At 36.3% G+C, this 18485-nt stretch overlaps 1 protein-coding gene across 1 annotated transcript in view; it reads right to left on the bottom strand.

Annotated features, from left to right (window-relative positions):
* LOC120540149 (protein mono-ADP-ribosyltransferase PARP14-like) overlaps nt 1-18485 on the bottom strand; it is a 34122-nt gene that overhangs the window by 14892 nt on the left and 745 nt on the right. Inside the window, exons 2-3 of the mRNA XM_039771059.1 lie at nt 10339-10439; nt 6070-6097 (exon numbers count right to left, since the gene is read on the bottom strand). Coding sequence (XP_039626993.1) covers nt 6070-6097; nt 10339-10439 — 129 coding nt within the window. The remainder of the gene's footprint in view (nt 1-6069; nt 6098-10338; nt 10440-18485) is intronic.

Consider the following 18485-nt stretch of genomic DNA (forward strand, 5'->3'; position numbering starts at 1 on the left):
ATTTCAATAATTTTGCCCCATTTCTAACTTGCCCTTTATCTCCAAAATTCTTGAAAAATAGTAGCTATCCAACTTCACACCCACTTGTCTCACAATAATCTATATGAGAAGTTCCAGTCTGGTTTTCGCCCCCTTCATAGTACAGAAACAGCACTTGTTAAAATTACTAATGACCTCCTTATGGCTGCTGATTCTGGTCTAATCACTATTCTCATCCTTCTTGATCTGAGTGCGGCCTTTGATACTATTTGTCATACCACTCTCCTTAATAGATTATCTTTGATTGGCATTACTCACACTCCACTTGATTGGTTTAGATCTTACCTTTCAGGCCGCACTCAGTTCATACAGCTTAAAACTTTCACATCCCAACCCACCGCTGTTACTTCTGGTGTGCCCCAAGGCTCTGTCCTGGGGCCTCTTCTTTATTATTTACCTTCTTCCCTTGGCAATATTTTTCGCAAATATAACATTAATTTTCACTGTTATGCTGATGACACCCAGCTCTACCTTGCTGGTAAACCCACCTCCTCTTTTCCACCACCCTCACTTATTGATTGCATTTCTGAAATTAAATCCTGGTTCTCTTCAAATTTTCTTAAATTAAACAGTGACAAAACTGAGGTTCTCCTCATTGGTTCAAAATCATCATTATCCAAAACCAATAATCTTTCTTTTATTATTGATAACTCTGTTGTTTCCCCATCATCTCAGGTCAAGAGTCTGGGTGTCATCCTCGACAGTACTCTATCTTTCCAATGTCACATTAATAACATCACCCGGTCTGCTTACTTCCACTTACGTAATATTAATCGCATTCGTCCCTCCCTCACTCCTCATACTACTGCCATTCTTGTTCATAGTCTTGTCACTTCTCGGCTGGACTACTGCAATTCACTCCTCTTTGGTCTCCCTAATAAATCTCTTCACAAGCTTCAGTTAGTCCAGAATTCTGCAGCACGTATCATCACTGGAATCCCATCTTTTCACCATATTACTCCGGTCTTGCAGCAGCTTCATTGGCTCCCGATCAAGTTTCGTATTGATTTTAAGATTCTGCTACTAACTTTTAAGGCCATCCATAACCTCGCACCTCCATATCTGTCTGACCTTCTACATGTTGCCATTCCATCCCGTAACCTTAGATCCTCTTCCTCCACCCATCTGACCGTTCCTCCCTCCCGTCTAACCACCATGGGGAGCAGAGCTTTCAGCCGTTCTGCTCCCAAGCACTGGAACTCATTACCTGCGGATCTCCGAAATATCAAATCATATTCATCTTTCAAATGTAAACTTAAAACACATTTGTTTAAAATGGCTTTTTCTTCTTCCTCCTAATTATAGTGGTTTTGTTTGGTTTTAATTTTTAGATTTTCTGATGTTTTAAGTTGTTTATAATTGTGTTTTGTATTTATTTCTTCGGTGTCCTTGAGTTCTCTGAAAGGCGCCTTGTATAAATAAAATGTATTATTATTATTATTATTATTATGAGGACAAGTGCTGTGCCAATGAAAGTCATAGAAGCCATTATGAGGCTGAATAACAAGACTAAAACCATTGAAGACATCTGGAAAACCTTTGGATTACCTAATCAAGTGTCTGGAATATCATTAAGAAGAAAGAATGGACTGGTGAGCTCAATAATTGCAAGGGACTACTAGGCCAAGGGAGACCTCCACTGCTGATGACAGAACAATCTTCACTGTAGTAAAGTGAAATCCCCAAAGGCCTGTCCGACAGATCAGAAACAGTCTTAAGGAGGCGAATAAGGATGTGTAAGAGACAACTATTTACAAAAGACTTCATGAACAGAAATATAGTAGCTACACTGCAGGATGCAAACCACTAGTTAATCACAAAAACAGGATGGTCAGATTACAGTTATGAAAAGTACTTAAAAAATTCTGGTGAAAAGCCTCTTGGACTGACAAGACTAAGATGAACCTGTATTAGAGTAATGGCAAGAGCAAAGTGTGGAGACGAAAAGAAATTGCCTAACATCCAAAGCATACCATCTCATCTGTTAAACATGGTAGTTTGGGTGTTCCGGCTTGGACATGTATGGTTGCCACAGGTTCTGGCACACTTCTTTTCACTGATGATGTAATTTCTGACAGTAGTCGCAGAATGAATTTTGAGGTGTACAAAAATATTTCCTTTGCTCAAGTTCCAGTAAATGCATCCAAGCACAATGGACGGTGCTTCATCCTACAAAAAGATAATGATCCCAAATATACTGCTAAGGCAACACAGGGGCTTTTCAAAGCTAAAAAAACGAAACTCTTTGAATGGTCACCTGATTTCAATTCAATTGAACATGACATACATATGCTGAAGAGAAAACTTAAGTGGACAAGCCCCTGAAACAGGCAGGAGATGAATGTGACAGAATTAGTGGATTGGCAGAGCATCGCCGGGGAAGATACTCAGCACATGGTGATGACTATGAATTACAGGCTTCAAGCAGTCATTGCATACATGTGTTAAATATGAACACTTTAATATACCTGCCATTGCTATGTCGCTAATGTCATGGTGCCCTGAAATGGGGGACCATGTAGAAAAAGTGTTGTCATTTCTACATGGTGAGACCGAAATAAATGCAAATACCCTTAAGTTAAAGTCTGTATTGAGCATTTTAATCACATCTGGATTGTTTGATTTTTAATTTCAAACCATCAAGCAGAGGGGTAAATCAAGGAAAAATGTGTCTTTGTCCCAAACATTATGGAGAGCAATGCATATTTTCACTAATTGTGGCCCTAGAGAATGGTGGTGCATTGCATGTTGATTAGCACATGCAAGTAAGAATTTCACTGTAATCTATGTACATGACAAAAATTACCCACATAAACATACTGTATGTTGTATATACATTCATATATAAACATATTGCCAGTGAAAGGTGCTCCCAACCTCCTCCTCCGCCAGTGAAAAGAACTGAGAGGTTCAAAAGTGAAAGTAAGGACAAGAAGATGAATTGCTAAGCTGAAAACATTGCACAGTCACAGTGGAGTCCATTCTCACTGGCTGCATCACATCCTGGTAGAGCACTTTATAAAGCACTGCAGGGGGTAGTGAAGAGAGAAGAAAATGTTATTGACAACCAGCTGCCTTCCCATTAGGACTTACTCTTCAAGTGCTGTCTTAAGATGGCAAACAGAATTATTGAAGATTTCAGCCATCCTGCTGCTTTTCTAATTCCTCTCTTTTTTAAATGATACCACAACATTGTCTCTTGCACAAGTAGATTCTGGGACAGTTTCTACCCTCAAGTTGTAAGGACTTCTGAGTTAAGCATAAGAACAAATATTCTATATATGTTGTATGTTATATACACTTTTACATATGTATTTTTGTATTGTATTTTTGTGAACTGTTCTCAGGAGATAAGTGATTAAGAATTACATTGTATTATTTTCACATGACAGTATAAGTGACTAGAGTTGGTTGTCTGTTTTGTTTTTCAATATTTATATATAAGCATTTTTTCTGTATGTTTCCTTCCTAAGGATGGGATTTAAATTTTGCTGTAGTTTTAATTTTTTAAATGTGTTTAATGTTAATAAAGTAATTTTGCATCATTTTTAATGCCTTCTTTGTTCCTCATGGGCGTTGCAGTTTCGGAACATTTTTTGTAGCATTACTGGGGTAATAAACCTGAGATGCACAGTACATGCCTTTGTAATCTAATAAAAGGTCAACATTACTTTCCTGTCTCATTCAGAGATTGCCGATAATCCTCTTAAATACTTTGTGTTTGTTTCTTGACTTTGTTGTCTCTCTGGCTACTACATATTTTTTGTCTTCGGGACTGGGTTTCATTTTGGGCTGAGTGAAAGACCAGTATGAACCTCTGGTTAACAAAAGTTATGTTCTTTTATTTGACTATGTCTCATTTCCTAGTCTATCTCATCACAAATACTGCCTCCAAGTTAGTGTAGACTTAACTTAAACTGCTTAAGATCTGCAATCATAAATCACACTAAAATGTGTTTTTTTATTGTATCGTTAATTTCAGATGCCATGAAGCACGTGGCACTGGCTTATAAAACACCTTACCAATGACATCATGCAGCATGACTTCTGGATATCACCTGTCCAGCAACTGTGCATCATGTTGTGGCAACTATAGAACAAAATAGCACCACCCATGACAAAATAAAATGGCATCACACTCAAATATATAATATGGTGATAATAATATTAGCGTAAGCCAAAACATCATAGTTATTATACAGAAAGATTCTCTGATACCTCAAAGATCAAAAAAAAAAAAAAAAACAAATAAGTCAAAACAAAAAACAACATAGTAAACCATCTGGCATCCATCGTAGCCTGGGCGTAACATGTGAATCCAGCATTCACAACTGGGCTGAAATGTCCAATGAAGAAAAGCAACATGAAGCACAAAGAAAGTGGAAAGTAGAGGCTAGCCCATTTAGGCAGAGTGGTGGCTCTGAGGCTAAGGGTCTACAGTACCCTGACAATCGGAAGGTTGCCGGTTTGAATCCCGTAAATGGCAATAGGGACTCTGCTCTGTTGGGCCCTTGAGCAAGGCCCTTAACCTGCAATTGCTGATTGCTTTAAATAGTGCTATATAAATGCAAATAGTTATTATTTAGTAAACAAAGGTTTGTAAATGCACAACATGATTGAAACAGACAGACTTACCATTGTACCATTGTGCTCATTTTAATACTTTGGCGTTTCCTATACTAGTATACTCTTTCTCTCTCTCTCTCTCTCTCTCTCTCTCTCTCTCTCTCTCTCTCTTTATATATATATATATATATATATATATATATATATATATATATATATATATATATATATATATATATATATATATATATATAGAGAGAGAGAGAGTAAGAGAACCTTTCACATGTTCACATGTTCTCAAACCTTCTTTTGTTTCCTACTAGTGCCGTTGTTTTAAAGCTTGGTCTTGGGAGCAAATATGGAAACCAATTTTCATGCTAAAATATGTGTTGTTCAGACAGATAGATAGATAGATAGATAGATAGATAGATAGATAGATAGATAGATAGATAGATAGATAGATAGATAGATAGATAGATAGATAGATAGATAGAAATCCTAAAGGTATACTACAATATTCTTAAAGTTTAGCATTATCATGTGAAAGTGAAAGTTTATGCTGGTAGGATTGAGTACAAGTCAGGAAATAGCAATGACCAGGGCAACAATCCATTACAGGGCCCACTCATGCTTAAAATTCCATGCAGACAAAGGCATAATGTACAGAATGCACACAGCGATTATATGAAGGGGTGCAAGTTGAACTCAGGATACTGGACCCTTGAAGGCACTAAGCTACAATGCAGTCAAATAAAAAAAATTGTATATGAGTAAAGTTTGCAAAATAGAGAAAATCAAATCCATCATTTGACTGTGAATCTAGTACAGGGTAGCAGGAAGTCAAAAGCTATCTTGTCAGAACTGGGTGCAATGTAGGGGCCAACTTTGGACATAATCATTCAATACATATATCTCTTTGCTTAACAAAGGTGGGGCAGTCCTTCCTAATTTGATATACTTTAAAAATCCCAAGAGAAAATTGTTTTTTCGCATGACCTTTGGGGATCAGAACACAAAGTCAGCCATTGAACAGCACCCATGGGTAAATTAAGGGCCTTGCTCAAGGGCCCTACAGAGCAGAGCAGGATAACAGTGCCAAGCCTTAGCCACAGAGCTACCACTGCATTTGACTTTCATCCTAACCAGGGTTTAGAATGAAAGGATTAAAAATCACTTAAAAGTACTTGTGGGCAGAATAAGGGTGACTGGAAGAAACACTGAAATTAAAACCCTAAGAAAAAAGAGAAAAAGGAACACAAATGTGTGTATTAATGTGAAGAAACTAACAAAACTAGAAAGATGATAGCACAGGAAAGGAAAATAAGAAGAGAAGTGAAAAAGAATGTCTCTTTAAACAGGTAACATTTATAATGTAATAAAACAATTATATAAGCCCTGACAAATACAACAGACTTAAAGTGTAAGTGATGAGGTTCAAATTCACAATCATTAAAAAGCACTTACCAAAGTTATCTTCATTTGCAAACATTTCCTGGAAAGCAACATTACAATTTTAGTGTTGTTGGAATAATAAAATGTGACACTTACTATGAATGTTAAACAATTTAAGGCCAATAATAAGTTTTACATAGACAGTCTTTCAAAGTGCTTTTCCATTTAAATGTGCAGCACAGCAATTCATATTCTTACATGCCAAGAAAAAAAAACCAAAACAAACTGCCACAAACATTGGGAAAATGTATATGACTTGTTTAAAGTGTGGATCAAATAAAGCTTAAAAGTCCTATGAAATTTTTGGCATGCAGTTCTGTGCCATGTGGGCAGCTGATTTGGGACCTAGAGGGCATGGTGGAATGATCTGGTGGATGCACATCATTTAATGAGCCTTTTTATTTCCTCTTCAGCCATGAAGCAGATGACACAGAGAGAGTTCTACAACATGGTACAAACACTCACTCCCACTCTGCCTCTTTTATTTCCTAAACATTAAGACTTAAAGCTGCTTAGAAAATACAAGATGGTGTCTGTTAGCCTTTCATGTGAAACACCACCATGTTTAAAGGAGTGATCAGTAAAAATATGAAAATATATACAGAAAATATATACATACAGAAAATATAAAAAATGAACTGAAGCCAAAAATCAGTCCTTTGTTACTGCTGAACTACTAATTTAACGCTCTTTTTAGACAGAATTAGTTTTTACTTTTTCATATACATTATTGTCATCATCTAAAGATTCGATGTCAAGGTTTTGATGAATCTCGACATTTTAGACCTCCCTGAGTAAGAAAAATACAATTTTTGGAATTATGTCTGTGTGTGTGTAAATATGTTAACACGGTAACTTAAGTACGCTTTCACTTAGGTCACCCAAACTTTGCATAGTATTAGGTACAAAATGTAGATTTCTATCAAATTTTAGGCTATTTCCAGTAACCGGATGTAGTACATTACCTTTTATTCATGCAGCTGCAGAGTCCGATTTTTTTTTCAGCTTTACTTATATAATAAATGTTCAACATATTATTAATTTGATTTGTTGTTGATGGTTCTTTAATGTACATGGTATAAAAATATAATAATTGTCTTGCAGTTTACTCCTCAAATATCCATCCCTATATCTGAATATATGAGAAAGTCTAGGGGAGTCCACTCCCAATTTTTTAGTTTTACACCAAGAGGTGCAGAGTAAAAAACAACTACAGGTTAAACTAGTCCATGTTAATCAATATTTCTGTAAACTTCTGTCTTTTCCTGTGAAAATAGTGTTTTCCCTGAAATTTTCATGGATAAAATAGAGGCAGTGAAATAACTTCAGGCAAGTGGAAGAGTTTGTAAACAAAGGAGCTCCAAATACAGAATTCTTATCAAAGGACTCATGCTTGTCCTTGGGCCATCTAGATCTAGATGTTCATCTTGATAGTTTATCTAATTATATGAAGCTACAACTCATACAGTATTGCTGTTTTGAGGTAATGCCATGTTGTAGCCATAGAAGAAGTGCCAATCTTTGTGATTTTTCCAGACCTAACTTATCCTGTGTGAGTCTTTGGCAAAAATGACCAACATTTTGTGGCAACAGTGACTTTACAGACTTATATGCTGAAAATGTATCCATTCTGAATAGGGCTAAAGAATCAATGTAAGCAGACAGAATGTCATAAAACAGGGAGTCTAAACATAAATAATAATATGTGCATGAAGGTTGTTTTTCTTTGAGTACCTGTTAACTTTCACGGGTGATGCATTCAATATGTCAATTCTTGTAGTGGCTCACTGATAACACCAACAAAATAACTTCAGCATACAATAGAAACTGCCATCATAATAACACAAGTGAAAAATAATGGAAAATATTTTATAATAAATTGCAGTAATTTATATAATAAAAATAACTAGAAAAAACAGATTCCTAAAAAAAATATAATGGGAGTTTATCATTAATAAAAAAGCCTTAAACAAGTGTAAATCTACATCCACATCAGTAAATACATGACCATCAAATAAGAAGGGCAGTTGTGATATTGTTATTGCCTAAAGCACTGTTATTTTAACTATAATGCCTAAGGACAAAAAAACAGTGCTTTCCAGGAAGCCTTCAATATTTTTATTTTAATATTATTTTTGACATTTACCAGTTTGTTTTCTATTTTAAGACAGGAAACAACATTCATATCTTTGCTAAACACCAAAGGCTTTGCAGGTCATGTGTAACACTGATAATGTTTAGGTCAGTGAGATATGGTTTACAGAAAGTTGATGATTCCCAGCCACTGGTATTGAGACATGGACACAAGTGATTAACAATGCTCTCCAGGTCATGTTACATGAGCCTCTTATAAATTGTGATGGATTCCCACCTTGGAGGTCATTGTAAAAGAAGGACCAGGGGAACAGATGTGCAAACAGCACTGCCTCTGCCCGAACACTAGATGGCAGCCCACCCTGGGTTACAATGCTGCCTCAGATTTCTGAGTTGGAGTGTGTGGGAATGGAAAAATTGGGGAAAGAGAAAGCGAAGTATTTCAAAATGGAAGTCGTTGTATAATTTAAAAGAAGATCTGAAAGAAATGGTTTGACTGGGGAGGTGGTACTGGACTGAGCTGTATTGGGAAGGTCGGTCAGGCACATCAAACCTACATAGAAGTTGGCAATGATGTAGAGGAAGAAGAATTGTGCAGGCCTGTTATTTACCTTAGCTGTTTGGTGTGTGTGCTGGGTCAGTGGTAGGTTTGAGACCTTGTTGTTCAATCCCAGGTATGATATGAGACATGATGGGTGGTTGCTATGTGTTGTGATGTGGGATTTTGCATATAACTTGATAAATGTTTTGTATGTCTTTATTTCTAATTTAGGCAAACCAAGTGGTGAGAGGTATTTGTGTTTAACCCCCCTTTTATGACAGTCTCTTTGTAATTTTTGTCAGGATTTGGGGGGAAGTGTCTTAAAACCAGTTTGATGAGTATCTCTCTGCTAAAGTCTTTGTCTCATTCCCCATACAAAGCCAGGTTAGCTTAACATATGGTCTTGGGGGGGTTGAGGTGTTAAAATGTACTATTTCTCTCATTGGTCTGAGATATGGCTGTTTGGAATTGGCTTGTCTCAGAGGCCTTTAAGTACCATGATGTCCTATTGGTTCTAGGAATTGGAGAGAACCTATAAATTTGCTTACTCAACCACATTCTCTCTCTCTAACCAACATATGATGAAGAAGCATCTCTCTTGCTAACCTGTGATGATGAAGACAACACAATGAAGAGCACAGCTCAGCAGCCATATTGAACAGACATGTGGCTGAAAGCTGAGCACCAACGATGCCTTAACTAGAGACATTTTAAGTAACTACAAGTCTGTGTGCCACCTGAATTACATATCACCATTTTATCAGGTTGTATGGCTGTCAATATTCAAATGTACTTTGCATTTTGTTATTATTTATGAATATTATCAGTAATACATTATTTTATGTGTAACTTAACTCCTGCTTGTCTTTTTACTACATCTAATTGCCTGAGGTTATAGATATAGAAGGGAAGATGGGGATAAGTTATATAAAATAATACCTTATAAACAGGGGTAAGTCTGTGAGATTAGGCATTCTAAGGCTACATATTAATAATACAATAGGGGAAAGTAGAGCAATATATATTACTCTACCAAGATAAAACACTACAGTATGTATGAAGCTGATCTTCGTTATCATAAATGATATGATAATTGCAGGAGGAGGCATTGATACAAGGGATGGCAAACATTAAGGTGTAACAATGTAATGCAGTTCTGACATTATGCTGTTTTATGAACAGTTGGAAAATTGTGCTAAGTCATACACTCCAATTAACAAAAGATGACAGTAGTGACACAGAACATATACACCACACCCTCTTGGACAAGACAAACAATAGACAAGGCTACGGAATGGATACAGGTCAGCACTAATTACTCAAACCTGAACATAACTGGAACAAATGACCATAATTCCACCTTTTCCTTAAGTCTTTGAAAGTACTTAAAATTCCAAATATTAAGTTTAAGGTTAAAATATTTTAAAGCAACAATAACTATTGATATGATGATTAAAACATGTAAACAGAATCATGTTTCTGTACTCACATAGTCATCATAAAAGTGAAATATGGATACAGTGTAACAATTGTAAGAAGAAATTTTAATAACATGCTAAGTTTCAATTAAATGAACAAATACGTTTAAAAGTTTTGTAGAGAAACTAAAGTATCTGTGCTTTTGTTTAATTCAATCCATTACATACCTGAGGGGGTTTGACTTCCTCACTTTTCCATACTGTGACTTTGATTGTTTCATTTGCAACATTGATGATGTGATCTTTTGCATCAAGAACCCTTTGTTGAGCTTAAAAAAAAAAAACAAAACATAAACTATGATTTGAAAGTGATCTTGCAGCAAAGAATCCCAATCAGCAACTGCCTAACGGTACTTGGTTAAAATTCAAGATTAGGATTGTGTAAACTCTACAGAAGAGTCAGAATATTCTCTTTATGAGCATCCTTCCACAGCCTAAAGGCAAATGTTTAAACATTATATCATCCATTGCATTCATTTTTGACGAAAACTCTCAGATGTGATGCTTGTTAAACATAGGGCACACTTACAGTATTTGAGGACCGACATATGTATTTACATATACTAGATGATATTAATGTGTTCAAATACTTTAACACACACAAGCATCTTTAGTATCTGGTTTACAATAATCGAATTGAAAGGCCCTTATAGACACATGATGGTCGCACAAACTTTATACAGATAGTACATGAAGTAGCAACAGTACCCACTGTGCCAGTGTCAAACTACTGTACAGTATGTGTCAGAAACAATGGGTCTGTTTTTAACATGATTACACATAATCATTTATATTGGATTACTAAATAAGAAAATGCTCTGTGTTGAAATGGATGTCTATCCATCGCTAGTTCTTTACAAACACAACACAGTGCACCAATTGGTGTGGGAAGATGAGGATTATCAAACAATGGTGGATTTAAATTATATGCCACTGTTAGATACATCACAGTGTGTAACATGAGATAATTTTCTGAACCTGCTTTCCATTAATGTGGTAATGAGGAAGAAGAACCTGGAACCTATCCTGGAAAACCTGAATACAAGGCATGAACTAACCCTGAATGAGACAATGGGGAACACCCATGCACACATGCAAAGATGGTCAGTTGTGAGTTGCCAGCTAAGTTGATATTCCAGTATCTAGGATATGGAAGAAGACCAAGGTATCCAGAAAAGCTTAACAAACAAATGGGAAGACATGTAAACAAAAACAGGGACAGGAACTGGACCCAAAATCCCCAAGAACTGATAAACATCGTTTAAGACTTTGGTTTGGGTTTTTATAATACATATGGCAAGAGACATATCTTACTATGACCTTTCACCAGTTGTAAGAAAATCACTAACCTGATGAGAAACAAACACCTATTTGATGAAATTATGCCTAAAAAATGCTTCAATATAATGTTTCAAAGCAATGAAGGACATAATGGCTCCATGTCAGGTAATACACAAGATCTTGTGAAATTAAAAAGGTACAAGAAAATTTGTACAGAGAACATACATACTTGTATATATATATATATATATATATATATATATATATATATATATATATATATATATATATATATATTTATTTTTGCACCTTGTTAATTCAATTAAATCAAATTCATCCGATTCACAAAAACCCCAGGGTGGCCGTGCGGCGCATGTGTATGGGCGCCGTTCTCACTCCCTACCACCTTTGCTAATCATTCTTTAGGCAGATTGAAGACTTAAGTGCCAGCTTAAGTGAAATATTAAAGAAAACGTACTAAGTAATTGCAACACAAAAACTAACTTAATCAGTTTTAACGCGAAAAGATGCTGACGAAAGAAGAGAAGCAGTGGGCCGCTAGGGAGGAGAAAAGAAGAGCTGCTCAGGAAGCAGCAAGCGCACCTACCAATGAGCAAATGAATGATAAACATACTGAGTATGAAAACTAGGAATGCTCAAGTCAAGTGTATTAACTGCACGTTATCGTGCAGTACACCGTTACTGATACAAAATAAAGACTTGATACCTGATTACTTTATAAAACAGAGAATAGCGCACACTTACATGGAGTTAAAGTAGGCAAAAAAAGTAGCAAATGTTAAAAAATCTTGCAGTTGCTGAACTTGTGATGACTATAAGTAGCCGTAGTTCTTCGATTAATTTGGTCAAGCTATTTTCCTAACGATCTTCAATTGTTGTTATATTTGAGTGTCTCTTGAGGAGCTAGGCCTGTGCTGCCAACATCTCAGACAAAGAATGGACCAGCCCTGGATGAGATGCCAGGCTGTCTCAGAGCAGACTCACTCATGCGCTCACACTTCCTCACAAATGTTACTTTGCTATTGTCTATCATTTGCCAGGAGGTTTAATTTTAACTCATTTATTTTAATCATTATTTAGGTGTATTTTCTCTGTCTCCTCTCAATTATATTCTGGAATCAGCAGATTCAGTTAGTAGGAGGATGAAACTAATTTAAAGCAGGCAGTATGGCGTAATAGCACTGGCCTTTTTCAGCATTAAAGTGTTCGGTTCCTGGTGCTGAATTCTATTCCAACAACATTGAGCAAAGCTGAAGTTAAAACTACTGTGATCTAAAAAAAAGCATTATAACTGTTTTAATGTTCCTTATTTGTTAAATAATTATTCCTCTGAAGAATAGTGTTGACTGTAGGGGATGTTCCAGTTCAGAAAATAAACTACAGAGAAAGGGCATACAATAACAATCTACAAAAAGTCAGTTGATAGCAAAAACATCAAATAAAAAAAACAAAGGGATCATAAGATACCAAAAAAGGAATAATAATACCCAGTAAAAACTTAAAAATTCACTACAATATAATACCATAATGTGGTAACAACACCCAGTCTCCTTCCTATCTTCACAAACTTCCGCTCCCAACAAGCTGGTCTGCTTTCCTCTTGCTCTGTTGAATCTTTGCCAGATGCTGCCTCCCAACTCCAAGCTTCCTGACCGAAGGAGCAATGAAGCTCAATCAATATTCAATGTTTCACTGTGACCTGTGTACTTGACAATCTTAGCACCTGTGTAATCTGCTTTTGAAATATTTTTATTATTTCTTTCTTTTCTTTATTTGTTATTTGAATGTTATGCTCTATCTGAGAGAAAGTATTTGTAGGGCTCTGTAAGGAGAAAAGCTATAATAAAGCTTCGCTCCCAGTGATTTTACTAGAATGGGTCCTTGATGCTCCTGGCAAACACTGATTTTCTTTTATTATTGTACCAAAACAGTTCAATCAAGTGTTACCACAAATTATCATTTCAGACTCTGCAATAGCTGTACCCCAGATACCCTGGAACACCACAACTGCCTATCTGTTGAAACGTTGGACCAGAACACTGAGAGCCTCTCACCAAACTGCAATATTCTTCTAGTAGAGCCTGATTGTGGATTTGAATGCTTAAATATTCTCTAATAAAACCTAAATATAAACTTATTTTTGTTGTGACTAATTTGAGTTATGGTTATTTTGTGGTTGTGAGGTGGCATAGTAAGCGAAACAACCTTCACAACCTTTACAGTGAGTGCATTCCCCAGCATTGGACGTGGTGTATTTGGTTAGCTAACGCTACCTGCTGGACCCAAAGATATTTTACAATTGGGATTACAACCAACCCCATCATAGACATGAGCTGGTGAAGGCCAGACTTGCTGATCTCCACAGTAGCCTTGCAAGACTCTAACATGCTGCTCCCTGACAGCTTAGAAATATGAAACAAAATGAATTTGTTCACTCCAATTTGATTTTGCGTCTGGCCAGACCTTGTCCCTTGATGGTAACACCCCCTTTTGGTTCTGAAAGTTGTCCCTATTTATGCCAATCAATAACAAACGGATAATTGAATGAAATTAATTTGATTTCTCTGAGGAAAAGGTAGCAAGGATGAGAGACAAAGAATGGAATGAATGTCATTTGTTAATTTGTATTTATTTAAAAAACTTTTTTTGCTTAAAGAAATTCAGATTTAATCAAGTACTTCATTGTTAGGAGTAATCCTAATGTTACAATTTCTACATTTATCTATTACAAACAAACAGATTTCTGTGGAGTGAAGACAGATATTTTGTGAACAGAAAAATCCAATAAGTCAACAAATATTTTTGAAAATGCTAAATGCAATGTACAACAAGAATTGGAGTAAGAATATTAATGAATAACTAAAAAAGATAAAAAGCTCTTATAACACAGAGACATATAATGAGTAGAAGTGCAGTGTCTTTATATACAATATCATTATATAAGTCTCTATAGATGAGTCTGGTGATAAGGACAGATGACCGGGAGGACAAAAAAAAAAATCTGCAGGTGTTCCAAAGTATCGATTAATTCTTCAGGACAATGTTGATGTTTAGGAAAACACAACCCAAATATTTTACATGTTTTATTGGTTGAAGTTAGTGCTATTTACCATAAGTAGGTTCAAGCTCATTGTAATGAAGTACCTGATAACATGCACACTCTGTAAAGACTTGATGAAATTGCACATTTGTCCTTTTCAAACACTACTTCAGCCTTCTTGCTCACATATTGTAAATGTCTGCAATTCAATACCATGAAGTACAGCATGCGTGCTGCAGCTAAGCAAACCCATAGACTAATAATGTTAATCCTACAGACCACGAAACTCCAAGATAGAACCCCTTGTGTGTTTTATTTAAACAGCATTGCAACACGGAACGAGCATCAGTCAAAAACACAGTAGCAGCATTTATTTGTTAATACTTCAAGCACTGTGCAGAATCCGAATACTGTATAAGTGTTTGTTTGTGGAAGTGATTTTTTTTCTTTCCCATGCTCTGATTCCTCTCTGATGATGATAATGAGATAAAGCAGACATTATGGGGATGGGCATTATGCATGGGCATACAGCTACAGAAGTGTCCCAATTTGGGAATTTAAAAATCCTGTCACCCTATATTTTACCATCACAGCACCACATTCACCTGATATCCTTAATGGTCACTTGCTGTAATAAAGTTTGCCTTTCACTTCTGTTATTCCCTAATATTTATCATAACTGAAAAGCTTTTACAATTTCCATTTTATTAAATTACTATGGTCATACATGTTCAAGCACAGAAGAAATGAATAACTTTTAATTTGTTTATTTAGGTTATGTTAATTGGCACTTGAAGATCATCACTGCATATGAATATTGGGTGTGTGTGAGTGAGAGTGGTCCCTGTGATCAATCAGAATCCTGCCCAGACCTGTTTTCAGCCTTTTACCCAATGCCAATGGGATAACTTCTGGCCCCCACAACCATGAATTGGATTAAGAATGTCCGGGAACCTACCTGCTGAACTATATGTCAAGCAGGGTTTGCACTTGGCAACTTTGAACTCCTCTACAATTGAAGGCAAGGACATTTGGAGCTGTCCAGACCTTATGTAGAGCCCAATGGATGTGAAACGGTGGAATATTCCCAGCCATCTATTAAGGTACTTCTTAATTTTTTTCTCCACTTTTTCTAAAGATTTTACTGGCGATTTATATATGGTGAGGGGTCAGATAAATCTAGGAAACAGGCCATGTAGGTAGGTCCAACAGTTGAATTTTCCAGACAGGCCAGACTTGTCAATCTTTTTCAGCCAGTCTTCAACTTGTTGCATTTGCTGGAGACACCATTTTTATTTGTCAAGGTATCATCATGCCACTTTCTAAGGCTTTCTAAGACTTGCTAGTTCCTCAAATGATAAGGTTCATCCTCATGACAAACAAGAGGAGGAGATGATACATCTTGCTACAATTCTTTTCTCCATGGGGTGCCACTTTTTTTGTCAACCTGAAGGAATAGAATAGTTTCATGATGTAGCTGGGGATCAGCAAAACTCAAAACATATGCATTCAGGCAGGCAAGCCAGAAAAATATGAAGTTGCCTTTCTACTCCTTTGCTTCATGAATAAGTTGTCTGAAAACTCCTATGTGCTACACGAACCCATAGGACCCTTCAATATTTACCTTCTAGATAGAGGTGTCAGCTCATCTAAATAAATGTACATGCATTCAGTTAATCCATAAAAAGATCACCCCTTCCTAAGCGGTATAGCCCTATTTTGTGTGAGGGTATCCATACTAGGAAAAAATGGTGCTGAAAGAGGATGAAGTATGCTGTGCAAATATATCAGCTTTATTTAGAAAATGTGAGAAAAGTTCTCATCCATTAACGTTACCATATTCACCACTTCAGTAGCACTAGATGACTGCAACGTAGCCAGCTACAGTACCTGCAGTATTAAATATGGTTTGTCCTGCAGTGTTTATTTATTTTATTTATTTATTTGAAGAGTATTGTAAAAGGCCAAATTTCCCCCAGGGATAAGTCCTATCTATCTATCTATCTATCACCTTAAATAAGCATTATTAACATGCTATGTCTAACTGACAGTGATGTATGGTGCTTCACATAACACACTGTTAATGTTAGCTCATTAAATAACTTAGTGGCCAACAAAGGCAGTTATAATTTAGCGCCACAACCCATATTTTGCATAGATAGCTTTAGACTGTGTAACCTATTAAGAAGGGAAAATATTTAGTGAATTTACGATGCAAGTATTAGCTGACCAAAAAGCTGCCTATAATAAATGCCCAGGATGAACAAAACGACGCTTCACCTAACTGATGTTTTGCAGCCACAGAGAGCAGAGATGCTGATGAGGCTGGGCAGGAAGTTGTAAAGAAAGGACAGCAACAGGTATGTGCAACATTGTGGACATGTGTTGCGATGATAAGATGGAGGTTTATGGGCATTTTTCACTATTACAGAAAATTACATGACCAGTCTGAGATTATTATGACTGCAGGATATGAAGAAACAATCTGTGGAAAGATATGTAATAATATGTTATAGTTATAGAGGCATCATTCATTATATATTTCAAAGTTATGATTAGCCATGGCACACAGCTGTACATGCTACAGTAGCCTTATTAATTATTTAATTTCTTTGTTATTAAAGATGATGCTGGTGTTGTGGGAAGGGAGGAAGTCAGTTCAACTGTAGGATCCATGCCAAATATAATGAGAGGTGAGGATTGTGCATCTGGGTATATGACAGAGGCAACAACAGCTGAGAAGGAGGATGAAACGAATACTCGGCAGATACAAGGAATGTAGACAAGGTTACTACAAACTTTGATTACTTTGAAAGGCCCAGGTCCAAATATCTTTATTTTATTTATTTATTTTTTTGCTATCATCTCCAACAATCCTTCAGACAAGAGTGCATTGTGGATATGGAAAAAGTTATTGGAAGACACGACCTCAGCTATCAGTGGTACAAAGGTGAAGCTACCAGTACTCTACAAGACAACACTCCTGACCAGATCAACTTGCTGCTCCTCACCTGCTTGCACCAATATCCTCATGAATACTTGGAAAAGAGCAAGAGGCAGCTTATTCAGGAGTTGTATGTCTATTTTCTTTTGTTGCCATTTACAATGGTAGCCTAGTAATAATGTCTAGTAAATGGTCTGTTGTCACTTCACAGCTGAAAGGCAGTCCCTCTCAGTCCCTTAAGCCATGTAAAAATATATGAATTTACGCTGAACAAAGTGCAAATCCTTTGTTTCTCCTGTCACTGCTTATTTTAAAAGGCCCTGAAAGATGCACTGAGGATGTAAAACCACAGGAAGACACGATAGAGAATGAATTTATTAAATGAACTAGAAAGAGAATTCATATTAAACTGCTCTTTGGGAGCCGTCTTTGAACTGGACTTATAGTGCTCAGCTTGAGTTCATAAAATGGCTGGCTGGGAGGAGGCCTGAAGGAAAAATAGGTGATCTGGTTATTTGATATTTTAATCTGCTTTTGCCAGCAGCTTGTTAATTACTGCGTTATAATTAAAAGGATGTTAATACGCAGCTTGTGGGTTTTTTATATGCAGGATGTGTGGTAAGTGATGGTGGCTCTGATATGAAAATGCAAGGCTGAGCGAGAACTACTGATCATTATTGGACTTCATCAACTGAAAAATTAATTATAAATGGAAAGAGGGCAACTTCAGAATGCAATACTTATTTTAGCGCGGCATCAGCGGCAGTCTTTCAATATAATAAGAAGAAAAATATATAAAAAAGGGGGCAGAACAATTTTTTTCTTTCGGTTTCAGTATTCGTCGTCTGTTTCAAAGATCTCATCAAAACAACAACAAAAATATATAAAACAATAGCAGACTGTTTCACCAATATTAGACAAATCAGTCTTAGATATACATGTACATGTAGGCTATCTGTGAGATCCGTTGTCCAGATACCGTTGTATTTATGCGTTTCCTTATATTATTTATTTTAGTAGGAAGTGCTT

The sequence above is a fragment of the Polypterus senegalus genome, chromosome 1 (genome assembly GCF_016835505.1).
Source record: "Polypterus senegalus isolate Bchr_013 chromosome 1, ASM1683550v1, whole genome shotgun sequence".
In the NCBI taxonomy this organism is placed as follows: Eukaryota; Metazoa; Chordata; class Cladistia; order Polypteriformes; family Polypteridae; genus Polypterus; species Polypterus senegalus.